The sequence below is a fragment of the Lissotriton helveticus genome, chromosome 4_1, assembly GCF_964261635.1.
Source record: "Lissotriton helveticus chromosome 4_1, aLisHel1.1, whole genome shotgun sequence".
In the NCBI taxonomy this organism is placed as follows: domain Eukaryota; kingdom Metazoa; phylum Chordata; class Amphibia; order Caudata; family Salamandridae; genus Lissotriton; species Lissotriton helveticus.
Window position 1 is genome coordinate 1,056,961,570 of NC_136063.1, and position 22,692 is coordinate 1,056,984,261.

General features: G+C 45.3%; 1 protein-coding gene across 6 annotated transcripts in view; it reads right to left on the reverse strand.

The window, feature by feature from the left end:
- CTNND2 (catenin delta 2) overlaps positions 1 to 22,692 on the reverse strand; it is a 3,216,642-nt gene that overhangs the window by 754,313 nt on the left and 2,439,637 nt on the right. For all 6 annotated transcript variants that reach the window (XM_078687656.1, XM_078687653.1, XM_078687655.1 and 3 more), the window contains 2 exons: positions 18,071 to 18,188; positions 4,906 to 5,091 (listed from right to left, as the gene is read on the reverse strand). In XM_078687656.1, coding sequence (XP_078543782.1) covers positions 4,906 to 5,091; positions 18,071 to 18,188 — 304 coding nt within the window. The remainder of the gene's footprint in view (positions 1 to 4,905; positions 5,092 to 18,070; positions 18,189 to 22,692) is intronic.

The following is a 22,692-nucleotide window of genomic DNA, read 5'->3' on the forward strand; positions in this document are numbered from 1 at the left end:
CTCAGGTGGGCGAAGGGTGGAAGGGATACGACAAGGAATTTAGAAGGGCAAAGGCGCATGATTCAACTTTAAGATGGAATCAGACGGACATGTTTATTCATTTGAGACACTTGGTTCAAGGCCAACCAGACAGCTTCCGGGGGCAGGTGCTGGACAATGTTAGGTTTCAGCCCTTTCGCGCAGGCCCCTCAGGCAATGCGGGGGGCACCTCAGGGAGGACGGGGAGCACAGGAAAAAAGGGTGTGTGTTTTGATTTCAATAAAGTGACCTGTAATAGAGCCCCCGGCATGTGTCGGTTCAAGCATAACTGTGGCTTCTGTGCGAACGCATCACACCCCAAGGCTAAGTGCTTCAAAAAGTCCAGGGAGAAAGGAGCCAGAAAGCAGGATTGAGAGAATATCACTTGAAATGACCAGATTCCCCATAAACATCAGCACCATGATACCCTGGTTAAATGTTTATAACTGACTAGAAGCTACACAAGTGATCAGGGAAGGGTTCGTGACAGGTTTCAGGATCCCCGTGCAGGGTTACAAGGGGATGGCACACTGCAGGAACCAACTTTCCGTCCGGGACAATGGTAATATCGCAGCAGCAAAAATTGAGAAAGAAGTGAGCCTGGATAGGGTGGCAGGCCCATTTGATAGCATCCCAATGGAAGACTTTGTATGCTCACCACTGAGAGTGGCTCCCAAGAAAGTGCAGGGCGAATTTGGTTTAGTACATAATCTTTCAGCGCCAAGGAGGAATTCTGTGAATGAAGCGATTTCCGACACATTGTGTAGTGTGAAATATGCATCTTTTGACCAAGCGGTGGATATGCTGAGACATCTAGGGCAGGGAGCATTGTTAGCAAAATGTGACATTGAGTCCGCTTTCCATTTGTTGCCTGTGCATCCTTTTGACTTTCACCTTCTGGGTTTCCAATTTCAAGGAAAGTACTATGTGGACAAATGTTTGCCAATGCGTTGTTCAGTATCTTGTGCCTATTTTGAGAAATTTAGCTCCTTTCTGGAATGGGTTTTCAGGCAGGACACAGGTCACCAATGGGTGTTACATTACCTTGATGACTTTCTCTTCCTGGGAACACCAAGATCGGGGGAGTGCGGGACAGCATTAACAACGTTTTTTGCCCTCAGGCAGGAGTTTGGTGTGCCATTGGCACCCGGTAAAACAGTGGGCCCTAGCACAAAGACAGAATTCCTGGGGATTGAGTTGGATTCTGCCCAAGGGGTGTCTAGGTTGCCGGTGGAGAAAGTAAGTGATTTCAGGGCAGCTTTACAGCACTGCCTATCTAAAGAAATGCTGACTCTGCATCAGTTACAGCAAGTAGAGGGTCAGTTGATTTTTGCACTGCGCATAATCCCCATGGCACGTCCATTTTCCCGCACCATTGCACGGGCTAAGTCTGGCCTCAGAGAGAAGCACCATCACACTAGACTATCCAGTGAGGTCAAGCAGGACATGCTCATTTGGAAGGCATTTCTGCGCGACTTTAATGCTAGGGTGGTGTGGCCTAGCCCACCTAGGTCCAGTCCCGAGTTGGGATTGATGACCGATGCGGCAGGTGGCGAAGGTTTCGGTGCCATTCTGGGGTCCGAATGGGTCACACAGCGGTGGCCGGGGTGGTGGAGGGACTCAGGGCTCACAGGTAACATAAGCTTCCTCGAGCTCTTCCCCATACTGCTAGCACTGACTGTTTGGCCTGAACGATTGAGGGACCAGTCTGTGATATTCTGGTCGGATAACATGGCAGTGGTGGATTGCATTAATAGTCAAGCTGCGAAGTGCGGCATGATCCTGCGACTGTTAAAAGAGATTGTGTTGCGGTGTATGAGATTGAATTTACTTTTTGGAGCCAAACACATGCCGGGTATATTAAATCATGCTGCCGATGCATTGTCTGATTTTAAAATGCAGACTTTCAGGTCCCACCTCCCAGAGGCAGCAGTACACCCACACCTTTCCCAGAACTACTTTGGCAGCTTGGTGCCCTCAGTTACTGGACCTCGTGGTAGCTAGCCTAGCAACAAGGACCAGGAGAGCGTAGGAAGGGGCGTTTTGGTCTTTTTGTCAGTTCTTGGGGGACAGTTGGGAACAAAAATGGCATGTCCCGGGTTCAGTGCTCGCTTATCTTGGTTTTCTGAGGGACGAGGAGCGCCCAGTGGCGGGGGTTAGGCAGCACGATACAGCCATATCCTTTTTTGCTAAAGCAAAAGGAGAAAGTGATCCAATAAGGAATTTTATAGTGCGCCAGGTTTCGAAGGGCTGGCAACGCTTGCAAAAGGCACAGCCGGACGTAAGGAGACCCATAGGATTGGACACCTTAGCTAAGTTGTTGTTCGCTTTGCAGCGGGTGTGTAGCTCACCAGAGAAGGTTACTCTGTTTCAAGCTGCATTCTGCCTGGCATTTTATGGCGCTTTCAGGGTGGGAAAACTGGTAGCAAGGAACAAAAAGGCCTGGCAGGGGGGCTTACAAGTGGAACATGTTAAGATAAACAGTGACTCTGTATGGATCTCCTTGCACAGATCCAAGACTGATCAGGGAGGAAGGGGGGAGAGCATAGTACTTCACAGGGCTAGGGGTAATGCGTGCTGCCCCATTACCAGTCTGGAAACATTTATGGCACAGCGGACGTGTGCCACAGCAGGGCCACTCCTGGTACATAAGGACAGGTCACCCCTCACTATTTTTCCAATTCAAGAGAGTCATGGCCTTGGCCATGCAGGTCACTGGCTTAGATTCAGATGATTTCCGGACTCACTCCTTCAGGATTGGGGCGGCCACAGAGGCAGTGGCCATGGGTCTCAGGGAGGTGCAAGTCAACAGGATAGGCAGGTGGTCCTCAAATTGCTACAAGCGCTACGTGCGGCTGCACATGCTCTAATATAACTGCTTCACCAGCTTTTTGGAGGTTCCGTTTCAGGTTAATTGTGATTTGTTCTTTCTGTGACTCAGTGGGAAACTCGCGGTGATACACGGTTACATAGTGCTATGTGCCGTAGTGTATTTTTTAGCCTGTCAGTAGGGCAGTGTACTGACGATTGTTCTATTTCATGTTCGCTTACAGTTTCTTCATCCTGTGACTCAGGGGAGAAGCCTGCATCAGTCCACATTCACGATAGGATGATGTCACCTTATCACAGTGGTTAACGATACAGGAACGAACGGCTCAGGTTATGGCCCAAATTCACCCTTGGGCCCCGGAACAGCGGGAAATTTGGCTCATGGGCCACTCATATGTACGCCATTTAAAAACTTTATTTTCAGGGGCACACGAGGCCAGGGCGCGTAAATTGGGAGTAAAAATTGTGTTTAATGGGCAGGGTGGACTGTGCGTGGGGCAATTCAGGGACCGGGAGAACCGCGCTTTAAAAGAAAGTAAGGGACCACCAGCAATCTGGATCCTACTTGGCTCGCCTGGGTTGAATGATCTTAGTGAAGGAGCTGCTGAGCGAGGTGGGGTGGTTAGCAAAGAAGTGCCCCAAAGCTGTCATTGTCTGGTCTCACATGATACCTAGGTTTCAGTGGAGGGGGTGAAACAGTGCAGGCGTTGAATCACGCGGTAAAGCGGGTCAACAATAAGTTTGATAAACTGTTCAGGACCCCAAAACTGGAGTCCATGGGACATGGGTACATCCGGGGCGATAAGTTCTTTTTGCATGACAGGGTTCAGCTATCATCCAGAGCGAATGAGGCATATATGGAAGATATCTTCGCATGGTTGGAGGGCACAGGACTCAGGTCATGACCTCCTAGTGAGCGCAGGGGGAGGCCAGATAGTCGGGCAACTATGTTGGCCTGTGGCGGTAAGGTTATGATTGGTAAGCCTAGTATACGGCACTTAGTGGCCAGCACCATGGAACTCCAGGGGCACTGACAGCCAGTCAGTAGGCTGTTGGGTTGCGGGGCCAGGGGAGTCACTCTTTCCAGTAGGCCTGTGGCCACCCTTAAACGCGCATGCACATTAGGGCGCAAGTATGTAGAACTGCCGCCCCGGTCATGGAGTTTAACCCCTTGCATGCTTATGACGAGCCCAGCTCTTCATGAGGCACAGTGAAGCTGTGCTCATGCCGAGCTGGGCTCGTCATAACGGCTGCGGCACTCCCTCGCACGGCAAATTCCATGCCCGTGCGGGCGTTCTATTGAAGTGGGCGGATTCATGATGAGTCCAGCTCGTCATGAGCCCAGCATCACTGGGCAACATGATGAGCTGGACTCGTCATGAGCACCGCGGCTTCACGCGCGCCCCCCCATGCACCGCAGGAGAATTACCCTCACTGCGAAGGGGTTAAGGCTCAGGGCGTAGGGGGGGCCCGGGGGAAAGTATCTGTCCGATAAGCTGTACCTCCTACGCAAGCTTGATCCGGTGGAGTAGTACTGTTTTACCAAGATCTGGGGCTGCCCGTCATTGACCTTGCCGTAGGCTCTAGAGGGGACACGCAGAAATTAAAGTATATAAATTGTTAGATTACGATAGGAATGGAGTTGTATTAACACATGTTAAGGTTAGACAAGTGACATCATGTATCTATCAATGTATCTGGAATTTCTGCGTAAAGTGTACATAATGTAAATTAATAATCAATGTTTTTTAAATGTAATAAATACGCGCAGGGGTCACTCCCCTTAATCCAAAACAGTGTGGTTTGAAATGCTTGCCCTGGGGGAGGGAGGGCGCATCCATTCAACCAAGGGCATACCGGGGGTCAATGATAGAGGGGACTTAGGCAGTACCAGTCCATATAACATTGCTTCTCTTCATGTCGCGCGTCATGGTCAAGCCAAGTGCTGGTTTCTTGGTTATGTGAGAGGCTGACGTTGTATGTCAAGGCTACACAGGTTTCACTTTACTGCGCATGCGCTATGGTACACTAGTGGCTCTTGCACACGTCTTCCCTCACCTGATCTTGGGTTTTCTTTTTCTTTTTCTTTTTGCCCCAGCAGCCTGAGCTTTCGGCATCCTTGCCGTTGGCATCTCCACACAGCAGTCCGTCAAGTTCATCAGTGCCCATCTGCTGTCCCTGAGATGTTTCGGCAGCGAGCCGGTAAGAAAGGTTCCTCAGAATGCACACACAGTTTTCAACGGTCTATGTCAAAGTATAAATGGAAAATAGGTTAGAATCTGCGTCAGCAACACTCATTACTTTTTCTAGTAAACTTTTGAATGCACAGTAAGTAAAGATTATTAACGTACGAATATTTTAAATCTTTACAGCATAAAATTCACAGATAGTCTACACCCCTCAGCCCAAGCTCCCTCTTCCCTCAAGGCCTCCCTTCCCTTAATGGTTAAAACACACCTCGCATGCTCATGCCTCACTTATTGATATTGCCTTTCTGTCGCGCTATGGTTGTTTTTGAATGCACAGTAAATTTACGACATCATCAATACTCTCACCTCAGCCGTAGCTAAACAAGATCGCGGAAAGCCTGTGGAAATCAATCTATGCAGATTATATCCAAATAGCAGCAATAGAAAAGTCATTATTCTAATAAGCATGTGTCATTGTGCCTGATTAAATTTGACTCCAGTGACAGGATAAAAAGCAGAAAGAATGTTTTTAGTGTCCTTGTGCGTGACAGGCAGAGTGAGCCAGAAATGCTCTATGAAAGACTAACTATTTTCTATATCCATAAATATTTTCCTAAAGAGGAGGTTTATTTTTGGGCTTACTAAGTGTAGTGACAGAATTTGGGCATGTGCATATCTTGTTAGAATTTGTATCACAAATGTGTGTGTGTGTGTGTGTGTGTGTTTAACGACAGGTATTTGCAATAGGCTGTAAAGTGCCTGTTTGCTAACATAATTTCGTGCGGCATGCCATGCTTTTAGAAGCGTGGAATACGAAACGTGATAGTTGCCAAACTCTTCTATTTTCCGAATTAAAAACATGCTTGTCTGTTTTATTGATCTGAGCAGTGCCTAATTTGTAAAATATTAAGTGCCAGGGCTCTGACCAGGAGGCCACTGAAGCTTGCACCACCCATCGCCCCTTGTCATTGCTGGCAAAACAACAACTAGCCATCTCTCTTGCATTTAAATGCGACACTTCCGATTATTCCAGGTCCCTAAAGCTAAAGGAATGGCTTGGGAGGAGGGTATTAACAATTTTAATGTATATTGTATTCCTAAACAGATGTTGTTCTGCTCATCTCTAAATTAGATGAGCAGCTCCACCATGTGGTAGACTGTTTTAAGTATGTTGTTGACAATTAGATGCCGGTGCCGAGTACAGGAAACCAATTTAGTGTCGGTGCTGAGCACCTGAACGCACCGGCTCAAAGTAAGCACTGGAATTAAGCTATTATCCAAGGTCACACAGAAATTAACAGAAATGTCACTTGCTGAGCAAAGACCAGATTCATTTTTCTTTGTTTAAATCTTTTTATTGACATTTTGTGCAAAAACATTACAAACATCTACACTAGTTCAGTGACATAATATATCGTTATAAAAGTAGGTTATCACAGCTCATGATACAGAGTAAGGTGATACAGTAGTAACCTGTAACTTTGGCGGCTTAGTTTATTACTTAGCGAGTATCATTACAGTAGCAAAATGGATTTTAGTGAGATACTGCGGTATCTAGCGAGCCTATTAGCTGGAAATGATACCCCACTCGTACGAACTGTGGAAGAAGGTTACAACAAAATAGGGACAAAGCAAAATAATTAGGGGTAGGGATATTGCCTGAGACCTGTTGCTAGATTTAGTGTCCAGTGAGAACCCTGTCTGTGATAGCTGCCTATAAACTCCTTTCGACGTTGCCTAGCCTGTCAGTTGGGCTTTGTCCCTTCCGAGATTCTACGTGTGCCCCAGTAGAGTCACAGTGTTGGAGAACCTGGCATCCCATCTCCGCTTGTGCTTCTTCCTTGACTGCCACTAAGGCCTGTAAGTCTGCTACTATGACATTCCAGTTTCTAGCCAAGGGAATCTTGCGCAGTCCCAGCAGATCCTCTCTTCGTAAGGCCACACCTTCTGCCTTAGCCCAGTTCAGCAGTGATTGATGCCAAGCTATTGTGTGAGGAGTTATTGGGGATTTCCATCTTTTGGTGATCAAACGTTTCGCAATTACCAGGCCCAAATCTAAGAATCGGGAGGAACCTCTGTTCTTCTTGCTACTACTAAAGAGGTGTAAAATGCATGTCATAACAAAAGTAGTATGTTGGTATCTTGTAGGTTGCATATGGGGCAGGCCGTGTTTGTTAGGTGAAATACTTATTAATCTGGGCCGGGGCAAGGTATGCCCAATGTATTTGAAACGTTGATTACGAGGTACGTATGTCGGCCCCTCCAGAGTAGACTCCCACTCCTTGTCTGTGAAAGCATGCCCCAGCTCGTCCTCCCACTGCTGTCTCAGTGGGGTCAGATCGATTGTTGTGTGCTGTCGTAATGGTGACGCAAACCAACGAGTCCGGTGTCCCCCCTCCCCCATCACATGTAGGTATTGTATTGTGTGCTGTATGGGAGGTTCCGAAGCCAGATTACCCCACTTAGAAGATAGAGAGGCTATGTGTGCATGATGTAATAGGAATTTTCCAGGCTGCATATTTTCATCAACTATAAGCTCTAAGTACGGGATGAGAGAGCCATCAAGAAAAATATCGTCGGTGTCTTGAATACCTGCTGTGTCCCAGCTTCGCAGTTCAGCTGCTGTGGTGTATGTGTTACCCAGCGGCGTCCCCAGTAGGGGGTTGGCCGCGGCGTGCAGTATAGTAACTAGTGAGAAATAGGCATATCTGCAGCATTTAAATGCTATATTAGGTAATAGTGACCCCAGGGCCCCAGATTTAGGGCATGGATGGAATGCACTAAGTAGGGTGTGGGGTGCTAGTGGAGGGTGCACAGAAGCTGCATCGTCAGGTGTCGGGAAGAGAGCCATCTAGCTATCCATGGTAAGTGCGCAGCTAGATAATAGTGTTCGAAATTGGGAACTGTTAGCCCATCCTGCCCTGTTGACAAATACAGTTTCCTCAAAGATACCCCCATGTCTCGACACCCCCAAAATAAAATCCCTTTACCCTTTCCCACTTACGAAAGTATGGCGTGAAATGTAAATAGGCAGAGTCAGAGTAGCGAAGTAATGGAGGAGGCGAGGGAGGATCACCATCTTTGTAAGGGCAACCCTTCCCCATATGGCCAATGGTAGTGAGTTTCCAGAAGCCCATTTTTGACTGAATGGCAGTGGAGGCCCTGATAATGTTCCCCTTGAAGAGGTCATCTCTGTCACGGTACACCTGTATCCCCAACTGCCTAAAAGCACCAGTACACCACAGCACTGTGACTCCCCCAAGAGTGTATCCCGGGTCCACAATTGCCCCCGAGAAAGGAGAGAGAATGGATTTTGAGTCATTTACTTGTTGTCCAGAGGCTCTGGCGAACTTTATTAGTGCCAGTTTTAGTGATGACGGGATGGTGCGGAGATCTGTCACATAAAGCAACAAATCATTGGCATATAGAGAAATTGTGTGTGTACCCATGTCAACATGGGTTTGAATGTATGCTGCAAGTCGCTCCACTGCCAAGGAGAAGAGAAGGGGAAACAACAGTCAGCCCTGTCTAGTCCCCCAGCAAAGACCAGATTCATTAAACAACTTCATGACCACGACAAAAGGGGGCAGAGAATTCTGGGATGTTTTGGGCCAAACTGAATAAATAGCAACAGACCATTCCTCTGGCATCCAGGTCACCAAAAGGAGGAAGTCGACATTAACTATTTGGTAACAGAGAGGTAGATGTCTTCATTTAAAAAAAATATATATATATAATTTATTGTGCCTTTAAATATTGTAATATTTAGATATAAATGCACTTTCCAAAAAGCAGTCTAAATAACTTCATGTTCTAGAATATGTTGAAAAGTATTCAATATTGTATATCTGTTATGGTTCTATAGAAATATAAAAAAATAAAGACACTCAGATTGCTTCTTAGGTCTTCGTTACTAGAGGCCCTTGAACAACCATGTTATTTCTCTGCTGCCTATTTCCCCTTACCCAAGGTCTAAGCAATTCTGGGTTTTGAGAAATTACAGGGATTACATGCTTTTGGGTGAATACCATGTAGGAATAAGTGTTTACTTGCAGATTTCTGCAAGTATGCCACCCCAGTTTAGACCTGGCCATATGCAAATCAGTCTTGACCCTGTGCCTCATGGGAACAGTCCAGCCCGAACTGCCAAGCCAGGTCCTCCCTGGACCGGAAACAAGCATCCTAGGACCGGTTTCGGGGTTTCAGCCCTCTTCAGACAGGATAACTTGATTCCAGTGGCACAGTGAGCCCAGGTCCCACGTCTGGGCATACCTGGCACACTTGGGCAGTTCAGGCTGGACTGTTCCCATGGGGCACAGGGTCAAGACTGATTTTCATATGGCTGGGTTCAAACTGGAATGGAATGGAGAGCAAAAAAACGATGGATTTAGGCCCAGATCTCTGTACTGGGGTCAATGTATGACATTGTTCTGCATTCTGTCCATCAACTGTTGTTTTTGCATTACTTCTTCCTGTAGGTAGTGGATCCCTAGCTTTTCTCACATTGTTAAACCCTTGTTGGTCCTTTTGACTAAAGACACTCCAATGGCCCTCCGATGGACTACTGAATGCCAGAATGCTTTCCAACAGTTGCGTCAAGCTCTATGTTCTGCACCAGTATTAGGCACTCCAGACTACACTAAGGCCTTCACACTTTATGTACAGGAGAGAGACGGTTGTGCTCTGTCGGTTTTAACCCAGACACACTGTGATAAACAGCGTCCTTGTGCATATTTTTCAGCTGTCCTCGATCCAGTCTCTCGTGCGTTGCCTGGGTGTTTTCGCTCTGTGGCAGCGGCAGCTGTGTCCATACGTCAGAGTGAGGGAATAGTCTTGTCACATAGATTGCTTGTGTTAGTGCCCCATGAAGTTGATGCCCTTTTGAACCAAACCAAAACGCAGCACTTAACTAGTGATCGTTTGACAGGATAGGAATTGACACTTTTGGCCCCTCATATCACCTTGAAAAGAGGTTCTACTGTTAATCCAGGTACTCTATTGCCATTCCTAGCTACTCAGTCCCAGTCACAAGAGTCCCATGACTGTATATTCCTTACTGAGGAACAAACAAAGGGTTGTGTTGACCTGCAAGATATGCCCCTTTTAAGTGTTGATGGGGAATTGTGGGTTGATGGGTCCTGTTTGAAACTACCAGATGGCACCACATCAGCTACATATGCAACCACAAAACTTCAGACGGTAGTTGAGACAGCTCGCATTCCACAGAAGTCAGCTCAGGAAGCTGAGTTAATAGCATTAACGAGGGTGTGTGAACTTAGTACTGACTTGTCTGTTAATATCTACACCGATAGCTGATATGCCTTTGGAGTGGCTCAAGATTTTAGGCTACTCTGGAAGGAAAGAAGCTTTCTTACATCACATAGGACATAAATAATGCATGGAGAATTAGTGCATAATCTCCTTACTGCTTTGACATATCCTAAGAAAATAGTGATTATTAAATGCAGTGCACACAAGAAAGTGACTGATAAAATAGGACAGGCCAATGCCTTCGCAGATCACACAGCCTGTGAGACAGCAATGCAGCAAAACACTACATCTGTGTACGTGGTTAAATCACAGGCTGAACGTTGGTGTGATGCCAGGCAAAAAGTGCTGGCCATGCAGCGATCTGCCTCTGCTGAAGAGTTAGACCAATGGTCTAAGGAGGGAACATTGGATGATGAGGGCTGTTGGAGAAATAAAGACATGACCAAATGGAGATTGCCCACAGCCTATTTACACCCTATGATTCACATGGCACATGGGCCGGCGCATGTTGGAGAATCCTCAATAGCAAAACTACTTACGTAAGTGTGGGATCATCCAGAAATTGCCGGGACAGCTAACAAGATAGTCAAGACTTGTCTGATTTGTCTTCAGTATAACCCTGGAAAGGGAACGCAAACTCCAACAGGAGGGTTTGCCACACCAAGTGCACCTTTTGAGGTTCTGCAAATGGATTACATCCAGCTTGAATGCTGTAATACCTGAAGTATGTCCTAGTAGTGGTATGTGCCTTTAGTAAGTGGATTGAGGCATACACTACGAGAGATAATACAGCTCTTACTACAGCAAAGGTGCTTCTAAAGGATTTCTTCCCTCGAGTTGATGTTTGTCGAGTCCTGTGGAGTGACAACGGACCTCCTTTCATTGGGCAAGTTGTTGAGTATGTCTTGAAAGGATTGGGAACTAAGCAGAAGTTCTATGCTGCTTTTCACCCACAATCAGCAGGGCTAGTGGAACAGTACAATTCTACTCTCAAGCCTAAGTTGGCTAAAATACAGGCTTCCACATCTCTGAAATGGCCTGATGCACTGCTTTTGGCATTGCTATCTATTAGATCGGTGCCACCTACACGGTCTGGCCTCACGCCGTATGAGGTGATATTTGGGAGGCCAATGAAGATTTGGGGGATTCCTAAGCCACGCCCTATACATGATGTACCTTGTGTCTTGATGAGTGACTATCTGTCTCAGTTGACTGACAGCTTGCTTTCTATTGATCAACAGGTTCGAGAAGCTCTTCCTGACAGGTCGCAAGGTGATGGTCATGATCTACGACCAGGTGATGGTAAAAGTTTTCCAGAGGTCAAATAGCCTGGAACGGAGGTGGCGCGGCCCTGAACAGGTGCTCTTGGCAACCAGGACAGCTGTCCCAGTGACAAGTAGGAAAAATTGGATCCACTCCACCCACTGCAAGAGAGTGCCATCTGCCCTGGTGGAGCCCGCTAAACTCTCCGACCATCAAGACATCCTGGACACAGAGAGAGGCCAAGCCATATCACCTGAAGAACCTGAAAAAGTCTTCCCGGACCACACGATCCCTGGTGCATCTCGATATCAGCTGCGACCCCAGAGAGAAACTGCATTGCTGAGAAAGACTGGTTGAGCAACCGTCCTGAGTTAGTGAAAGACTGAGCAGACGAGAGGGGGGGATCTTTTTCTTAGAGACACCCGTCTTAACTCTCAGTGAAGAAACCAACGGCTGCCCAGGACTTTAGAGCTCCATCTGCACTGTTGTTCAACATCGAGATAAACATGCCAAGGGAGAAGACATCGACTGCTGCGAAAGTTTGTGACAGAAAGTTCATGTTTATTTTCGGGCTCACTTCCATTGTTAACATCATTGCTACAATAACATGGGTTGTAGAGAAAGTAACCCCTGCTCGAAATCTACAAGCTGTCACTACTCCTGTCCCCACTGAGCATCATTACTTTTCCATTCCCTATCATGAGCAGCAGCACAGAATGTCCCACCTCAATAATAAGTTAATTCAGATGTTGCACCACACCCATAATGTTACGAACATTACTAACTGCTGGGTGTGTGGAATGATGCCAGCTCATCAGAGAAAGGGAGGAACACCTTTCATTCCTCTGCCGTTTTCACACAATTGTTCTTGTCAGGATGGGTTTGCCTTGCTATGGGCATCTGAAGTTGCTAACATGGAATCGATTTTATACCAGACTATGTCTTGAGAACTGAGAGTGGAAAGCCTTAGAATGTATTAAGATTGTCTAGAGCATCATCACTTCCTAAAAGAGAGAATGTGGCTTAAACTGAAAACGACAGAAGACTTGCCTGTGTGATGCACTTAAGAATTGCTTCCCTTGTAGGAAGTGGAGTGAGATATGCAATTCCTGTCTTGTATTTCTTCTCTAGCACTTTTCTCCAGCTAAAAGGGACCACATCCTGACAAAGAACCCTGCCTGACCCTGTGGAACTTCTCCCAGTGGTTGAAAGGTGCAGCCATATGTAAGACAAAGGAAGCTACTATCTGCCTTGAGGCATTGCAGAGGGCCAGCTAGAGCCAGACACTAATACTCCTTGACCTCTTGAGACTAGAGGGTTCAGAAAACCCTGTGCACCTGTTGCACGCATGCAAAGTTGGAAAAGAAAGGAGGAAGTTTCTAGCTGTTGCACTGTTACTGGCAAAACGAAAAGTAGCCATCAGGTGAGGCAGTAAAAGGCTCCCTAGATTCAAGGACTGGCTAACGGACATGTCATATTGTAGGGAAACAATGGAGATGTATGCGGAGGAACTACCGCTATCCTCGAGGCCCCGAGATTTCTGGGATCCGCTCAAACAATGCCTCTTGGCAACAAAAGGAGATGATTAATAAATATGAATAAGTAGCAATATGCAAATACAAGAGATGTTGTGTTGTAGCTTCTATTCTTTGTGAGCCATTAAGTAAAGGATACTGAGCTTTAGGTTTCCTATTCATGTATAAAGTAATGAAATACCTATTGTCAAATGGTGGACTATATACCCAAGATGATAAGTGCCTTATTATGATAATACGTGGAGATGGTACATCTACTGTTTGAAATGATTGTGTTGTAAACGTATCTAGGACCCTATTTAAATATTCCTGATTTATGCCCTTATGTGGTTATATCAAATCATATCCTTATAAAGGCATAAGAATCATACCCATATTAAGTCATAGCCAATGCAGTCCAAATACGGCAAGGCTACTCCCATAGACTCCTAGAAAGCACAACGCGTTCTTAAACAAACCAAGCCTCCAGCAGCCCGGGAACTCCCCCTGCTTCTGTATTGATTTGTCCTAGAACTCCTGGAGTCCTGAAAGAACTGCGAGTTCTTAGTGACGTCTTATGTCCAACCTTACGTCAAACTCGGCACCTTCCAGGTATAAATATACCAGCATCTGCCCTAGCAAAAGACACAGTGGTTTGGAGCAGATCGGCTATCTACTTGCCCGACGCCCTGCTGTAGCGAGTGCCGAAGGTAGCCGACCCTCCCATTGACGCACTGGGAGAGACACTGTCTTTTCTCCTGCCGAGAAATCCAGCTCCAGTGTTTCCCTGTCACCCTTGCGGGTTGCTAGGAGTTCGAGTCCTGAGAGAGAGATACAAGACCTCCTTCATTCTATAACCATGGTACTGAGCTGATTAGACCCTTAGAGAATTCTTGATTCAGATTCTTGGCAGAATCTATCTTAACTCAAAGTACATCTCACTTACTCCTTCCCATGTACTAGGCTTAGGTTAGGTACACCGGGGTAGGCGTATCTTAGAAACACCAGTTGAGTACGTTTAGTCAACTTTTATCATTTTATGTATTTTATCCGTTTTAAGTATCTTATGGCTTAGAAACCATACAAATGCTTTTACATTATTATTTCATAAAACTCCTGTTACTGTACGCACTTTACTTTATTGCAATTGTAGCAATTCACTTCTCTTGCATGAGAAAGAAGACTGCTCAATAAATAACCACTTTTATTGAAAACTCCTGTCTCTCTGTTTCTCTGCACTTCTGGTGAAACTAAGCATGCACGATTGACTGAGTAAAATAGCTATCTATTGTTTCCGTGACTCTGGAGATATACTCCTTGTACTAGGGGAGCAAAGCTGTCATGTTTATGCGGTTGTCAGAAACTAATCCCTTCTTGTGAATTCGAGAAAGTTTCTAGTGACCTCTGAGCTAGCTGGCATTCATAATTAAGTCTAACATATTCAATAGAGACCTAGTCGACCTAAGTCCTACGTCTAAACTATTGTTTATGTTATTCCAATGCGCAGAGCCTATTGGGAATATAGGTACTACACTACAATTGCATGAAACAAAAGTATTTTCTCATTGTACATGTTAAGATCACATATAACATGATGGGTACCTTGTAGATGAAACAATACTACAATGTGTGTGAACTGTACTATTGACCAGACGAAATAAACAAAATTAAAAAATTAAAAAAGTTGGAAAAGAAAGGAGAAATTAAAACATTTCTCCTATTCACGCCTCCTTTCAGATGGCAGTAACTTGTGGAGCAAAACCCTGTTTACAATTGTTTTTAGATAGGGTTCTGCATCAAAAGCCATTTGTGGTTGCATGGAAATGCGCATGTACCACCCATGTAACGCATCCTTGGTGCTAAGAACGCAAAGCAGTGCTTTGCGTTACTTGTAGGGTACTTTCCAACAGAAAACAAGTTTTGCGCAGGAAAGTTCATTGGTAAAAATACATTTTGTGCTGGTTAGAGTCACTTTTGTGACGCTAACCCAGTCCAAAATGTTTGAAAATCGACCCCTTTCTATCCAATTCGCAGCGAGTTTCAGCCTGCTGCAGAGGAAGAATTCTTAACAGAACATGATATATGACAATATCACACCTTCAACTGCAATCCTAAGTAATGGGGCAGTTAAGCCTGAAAACCCAAATGATTGCATCCTGCTAGTTCTATCAAACAAATTAGCATTGGAAAGAAGCACGTAGGATATGTTGTGCGAGTACTGCACAACACTCTTTACACCACAGTTTCAATCCACTTTTGATTGCTAAAAGAATGTAAAGGATTCAAGCAAGCCGGGGCTGAAGACGGCTGGAATGCCAGAAACCGGTCCTCGGAAGCTTGTTTCCGGTCCAGGGAAGGCATGGCTTGGCAGTTCGGGCTGGACTGTTCCCATGAGGCACAGGGTCAGACTGATTTGCATATAGCCATGTCTGAACTGGGGTGGCAGAGTGGGCTAAAGAACGGTGATGGATTAAACCCAGATCTTTTGACTGGGTGTGAGTGTTTGATTGATTCAGATGCTCCGTCCATCACCACCCCCTTTTGTACTGCTTTTGGCCACCATAAGTGTGGCAGGGTATGCTCAGACGTGAGTCCCTTGCTCACTTTGCCACTGGATTCAAGCAAGCCGGGCTGAAGACGGCTGGAATGCCAGAAACCGGTCCTCGGAAGCTTGTTTCCGGTCCAGGGAAGGCATGGCTTGGCAGTTCGGGCTGGACTGTTCCCATGAGGCACAGGGTCAGACTGATTTGCATATAGCCATGTCTGAACTGGGGTGGCAGAGTGGGCTAAAGAACGGTGATGGATTAAACCCAGATCTTTTGACTGGGTGTGAGTGTTTGATTGATTCAGATGCTCCGTCCATCACCACCACCCCCTTTTGTACTGCTAAAAGAATGTGACCCTGCTTCCGTAATGAATTATGATGGATGCAAAAGTAACATAATCAAGCAGAACTCCTTAGTGTGGAGGAGATGGTCAGGCATGTCCATGCTGACTCCAGGGTCTTTCCAATGTGGTGCGGCAACGGAAAGATTCGATTTGCCTTAGGGATGTGGCTATGGTTGGAAATGCTACAAGTATGGGTAAGGCTGTGTGTGTGTGTGGACCCATGGCAGTTATTTAAGATGAATAAGAACATGTCTGTACAGCATGAAGGAAGATTGTGTAGTGATTGAAGTAACATTGAAGGACTCAGGGAAGCAGTGGAGGTAACTAGGTGGCCATCTATTAAGGAGATAGGGAAGCAAATCTGTCGCAGAGGCCGGGGTTTGAAATTCATCAGTGATGCATCATACTATGCTTGAAGGGAAGTAAAACAAGTCATTGAAATTCCTTGAGTTTGTTCAGGTATCAGAATGGCAAAGTATTACAAGTAGCAGTATAGCATTTCGCAACATGATCCCGTGCTGGAGAGGAGATTGTGATATGTGATTTTATAAAACATATGGCTGGGTTTAAACTGGAACGGCATGGGGAGCAAAAAAACAATGAATTTAGGCCCAGATTTCTGTACTGGGGTGAATGTTTGACATTGTCCAACATTCTGTCCATCAATTGTTCTTTTTGCATTTGTCACCCCAAGTGGGACAGGTATGCCCAGTCGTGGGTCCTGTCTCTCCATGCCACTGGAGTCAAGCTAGCCTGGCTGATGAGGGTTGAAACCCCGAAACCAGTCCTAGGATGCTTGTTTTCCAGTCCAGGGAGAACCCGGTCTGGCAGTTTGGGCTAGACTGTTCCCATGAGGAACACAGTCAAGACTGATTTGCATATGGCTGGGTTTAAACTGGAATGGCATGGTCTTGGACCAGGGTCAACGGACTCGATAATTCTCGCCTCGGTGCCTACTCTAACTAGGGATCACACTCGGCAACTCTGGGCATTAGCTTGCCTCATCTCCACAACGGGCCCCCACATACGCCGGGGATGCCTGGTTTCACCTTGGAGATACCCAGTAGGGACCATCTCACAGGGAAAGCCAGGACGGGTTCCCCAGCGGTCTACAGCGCAGAGATACTCCTTCGGGAGTCGATTCTAGCGCTTTTAGAAACCCACAATCAATCAATCAATCCTGGTGAGCAAAACACAATGGATTTAGGCCCAGATCTCTGTACGGGGGGAATGTATGACATTGTTCTTCATTCTGTCCATCAATTGTTATTTTTGCATGTGTGATTTTATAACAGCATATTTAAGTACAGATAGAAATCAATGTATACACTGTAAATGTGTCATCCTGCCAGAGAAACGTGTTCAGCTTTGGGCGTTTTAACAGATCAAATGAGATGCTGATGTACTTACATCACGCCGTTATTGTTTAAAAAAATATGCTAAGAGTTACCTGGCAAGGAGCAGTACGTTTATTTTTACAGACAATAAACGGCCTCCACAACGCTATGCGTTTAAACATGGGACTGAAGAGTTCCGCCTTCTCTACATTTGTGCCACAGGGACAGGGGTTAAAGCCGGGTTATCATTTATTTTACTCTCTCGGTTTCAGACCGTGCTTGAAAAACAAGGGCGTAGCTTCAGGAGGGATGTTTAGGGTATTACACCCCTATATTAAATGTATTTTCTGGTAAAATGTTGGGTACGGGTGCTTTCAGTCGGGTATGATGAGATGTCTGTCAGTTTTCACCAGCAATATTTTACATACAAACAAAAAGCACACGAACTCTCTCCCTCTCTCTTTAGGCGGTCTTCAAAAATGTCCTTATTTTTACCAAATATTGTGCTTTCTCTCACTTAATACCCCATGCCTACTTGCATTTCGTTCTCTTTCCACAGACCTTAGACCCCTCTCCTGAGCCCTGACTTGTCGTATATTGTATTACAACATTTTATGCAGCGTACATTTTGGAAAATCTAAAACGCCCCCCTCTCACTGACCAAGCTACGCCCAAGTTGAAAAAGGAACACCCCTTTACACTTTACACCCCCTAGGCTTAATGACTGGTTCGAAATTGATGACAAATGAACAATACAAACCTTGCTATCAATCTCGCTGCTCCCGAGCGCAGCCTGGATCACGTAGAGCAGCGCATCAGTAAGCCCGTCACACTCCCTCATCCTTCGGCGGGCCTCCTCTCCAGCAGAGCTGACGTTTCTGCAACAGAAGAGCGAGAGGTCAGCTTCGCGCCATATTTCTCGTTTAAGTCTGCTGAGCAGCACTGTATACACTTAATAACTTGCTTCATAATTGCTGCTGCGCCGGCAGAAGATGGGATTCTCCTGCCAGAGTCATTTGCCTGAGTACAGCGACTGCGGCTGCCTCGCCGATGTTTCAGATTTAAGGAGACTATATCTTGTGCCACAAAAACATCCTTCAATTCTACTGCAGTGGTTATCTTCACAGGAATCCCTTCTACTGACTTTAGATATTTGTTTTATTATTGAAAAACGGTTGTATCCTAATGCAGGGACAGAGGCACTCTACCCACATTCTGTGTATATTTATTATGGCAATAGAGACCTGAGTAAAGGCACGTGGTTTCATAATAACTAGCCACAACTCTTCCTGACCAAGTCATGGTAATAGGTAAGCATCATTGCCCTCTTCTGAAAGTGTTAATATAGCATTGTAGCCTGCTGCTGAGAGCTAAAATGGTTGGTAACGGCCTTCTTGAGTTATGGGCCTGAGGGGTGGACTATGACAACGGTTAAAGCCTGAGGCAGAATTGAGGGTAGCATGGTCTTCACAGGGAGAAACAGTACGACAAGCAGTCGAATACTGAAGCAAACCATTTATACTAACAAGTACTGCCCCTTAACCACTTCATTTTCTTCAATGGACCTCTAAACATTTATATATTCTCATAGTTGCTACATGCCCAGTCTGCAGGTACGGACACAAGCAGAAGGCAAGTGTGCATGCTGAAAAGAAAGAACCAGTAAGAGCCATTAGCAGTCTTGTTGGGGCTAAAAGTCAGAGTTGTGGTCTTGAAAAGAGTAGTAAATTTGGAGCTGTAGTCTTAACAAAAATTGGGCAAAGCATTTAGAGCTCTAGGCAAAATAAAAAGTTGCTTGCTTGAAGTACCACAGAAATGAAGCCAGGGTCTTTTTCAGGCCTTTTTAAGTAATTTGTTACCATCATTAGGTGATGCTCTAACACAGCTTCCTGTCTGTTTCGACTCTGGATGATGAAGTGGACAACATAATTCACTCTCAACTGGTTCCTTCTTTCCATTAGACTTGCCTCAAGAAACAAATGATCCTAAAATGGCCCAATTTCGGCCTACCACCAGATAGGCATTGACTGCAAGTGATGTAAGTATTAGGCACTGACAATCACCCTAACCATTTTATGCAAAGCATGAGGTCAAATCCTAAGCAAAGACCCAGTGCATAAGCGAAAGCATGGAAACAAGTCATACACACCGGTATTCCATTGATATAGACTGGCCTCAGCGTTGACAAAGCACTGGCTTGGTGGTCATGTTATACAAGTTTTGTGTGCCTGTTTTAGAATCATCGAATCCGTAGACAACAAAGAAACTTCAACATGGAGAGAGTTCTCCAGCCCCTTACAGCAAATCGTACATGTCTCACTCATACATTAAAGTTTGGAAAACAGATGTTTGTGAAATATTTATAGCACTAAAGATAGGAATACAAGGCATGCTTCACCTACTGTTATAAAATCCGTAGTCACTGTGAAACTCACATTTAACAATTTAAAGTGAAAATACAAAATCTAAAGCCAGGTAAAATTGCCGATATGGCAATGATTCTATAAATGTAAAACTAGCACAAGACACAATAAAAATAGGATCCGGATTGAAAAGGAACCAATAAAATGACATTAAATACTAAACCAAAAATGTGTAAAACTGCAAATAAATTTGGAATTTAAGATTTACAAAATACTTTATACGCGAATCATCAACCATGTAGTGGGAGCTTGGTGTGGCATACCTGCCTGGAGAGCCCGTCCTCCACTGAGGCTTGCTCAAGAGTACCAGTCATAGAAAGAACTGGGGTTAGAAGTAGAAAAGTGGCGTCAGTGCAGATATAGAAATGGAAGCGCAGCTGTGTAGGGCCTAATCACGGGGACTCCCTGAAAAATGTGGTGCCCCTCCAGTTACTCTTCAGCTGTCATCCCCATTTATATGTGGCGACCGGACCTGGAAACTGCTTGGTCAGGGGCTGATATCGGGGCAGCAGTTACTTTGATAGATTTAATCGATATTTATTTAAGTGCAGACTCTGCCCTGAACCCATCTTTTAGTGCTGCTCTGAATATGTGGTCGTTACAAGTGCAGCAAAGACTCACTGGCAAGTCTTTCTTGTTCAAGTGTATGTTGCAACATAAATCATGCAATAACGCTATTGTGTATAAAAGATTTAACTGATCATATGCACACGTTTGTCTGTTTGTACATTACAACTCTGAAGCAGCGCCTCCAAGGAGCAAATGCTGTGTCATGACTCTACAAACTAGGAGTTCTGAAAAGGAAGTCGGCCATAAGGGAGGAATCATGGCGTCATTTTTCTGAAGGCAGTTAAAGGAATGACTCCTCTCTCTTTTGGAAAGTAATTAATGCTTCAACCTTTTGAGATAGCTGGAACAGTGCCACGGATGTTAACACATTGCAACACAAGTGGGTAGAGCACTACACTAAGGTTTATGATGGTATTCCTGACCCGGACTGATGCACTAATCCTGTGCCACCCTTGAGCCCCAAGGCATCTATGAGATGGCCCTGTGTACATTAGAGGAAGTCAAATTGGCATTAAAGCGTAGTCCAAGCAACAAGACTCCTGGCCCAGATGGGGTCCCAATAGAGCCATCCAAAGATAATGTGACCTTCTGGGTCCCCCAAATTCTGAATGTCTTAAGGAATGTATTAATTGCAGTCCCACCTAAGTCCTGGTTCAACTTACTTATCATACCAACCTTTAAGAAGGGAGATAGAACCGACCCGCAGTGCTATCATCCCATTTCTTTAATTTATTCTACAGCTCCAATATTGAGAAGAATTCTTTTGGATCGTCTGAAGACTTGGGTTGGCCAAAGGGGCATCTTCGCTGTTGTTTCAAAAAAGGCCTCAGTACCATCGAACAGTGCCTGAATCCGCATTTACTTTTTTTTTTTAACATATTTTTATTTTCTTGACTTTACAATTCACACAAGCAATTGTGCCCAGCGTGTATGTTTACACTGTAATAGTAAGAACAAAACCTGAACTATTCCACCCACTCCCACCCCCCATACAGACTCAACCTTACATCATTATACATGCGTGGCAGCCAGCATTACAGTATGAACATTCATACATGAAAACACATTTAATTTCCATATCCTTTGTATTGTGTAATGAGTGTATCACATCCCACATTTTGCCCAACATATTACTGTAAGCAATATCAGGAATCACATTTGGCTCCTTTTATTGTGCCTGTACATCTGTAGCTATAAACCCTTCCAACATCACGTTCCATTCCATTGAGAGGGGCTTCTTACGTAATCTCCTATGTTCCCACCATTTAACTTCAGCACCTCTGCCCTACCCCAACTAACCATTTCATTATACCAATCTAATACCGATGGTGATTTGGCAGACTTCCATCTCATAGTAATATTTCTCTTAGCTAATATCAAAGCCAAATTTGCAAATTTGCAGGCAGGGCCACCCTTCTTTCCCTCTGGGCCTACGCCCAACAGACAATACTCCAATGAAACATTGCTCCTTGATGGAGCAACACTATTCAATATTCTATGTACCTTTAATCAGTAATTGGTTAATCTCGGACAATCCTATAACATAAGGGGTTGAGCCGCACCTGAGGAGTGGCATCTGGGGCAGGTATCCGCCATGTATACGAACAATACGTTTAGTTTGTTCGGGGTCAAGTGGGCACAGTGGACAATCATAAGCTGTAGGAATTTAAATTTTGGATTCCTGGGTACCTTTTTTGGGTATTCCAGTAGTGTTCCCCATTCTTTATCAGTGAGCACACAGCCTATGTCTGTGTTCCATTTGTCTCGAGTGGCCTGGAGTGACACTGCAGTGTGTGCTCGAATCCCTTGGTACAACCATTTTGTCAAGTGACTACTGTTGCCCATCAAGTATTGCATGTGCGTTAACTCATGAGTTGGGGGTTCCATTCCTTCTGGGGCCTAAGCCTTACGGATGTATCTAGTGATGTTTGCATGGAGCAGAAATAGTATGTCCGGCACCCCCTGTGCTCTGACGAATGTGTCATGGTTCATCGATGCTTCATCCGTAAAGAACATGCCCACTGTATTCACACCCACCTCCATCCAAGCAGATATATGCCTAAGTGTTAGCGTCCCTGATGGTAGAGGGAGTCCCATTAGGGGGATATTAGGAGCATAAGGGGCCAGTGTCTTTGTGTAACATTTTGCTTTTCTCCAATACAATATTGCCGTTCTCAGCAGCGGTGAACAAAGCGGATGATGGACGGAGCGCTTGAGCAAATCAAACACTCACCCCCAGTCAACTGATCTGGGTTTAATCCATCAGCATTCTTTAGCTCACTCCACCACCCCAGTTCAGACATGGCCATATTCAAATCAGTCTGACCCTGTGCCTCATGGGAACAGTCCAGCCCGAACTGCCAAGCCATGTCTTCCCTGGACCGAAAAC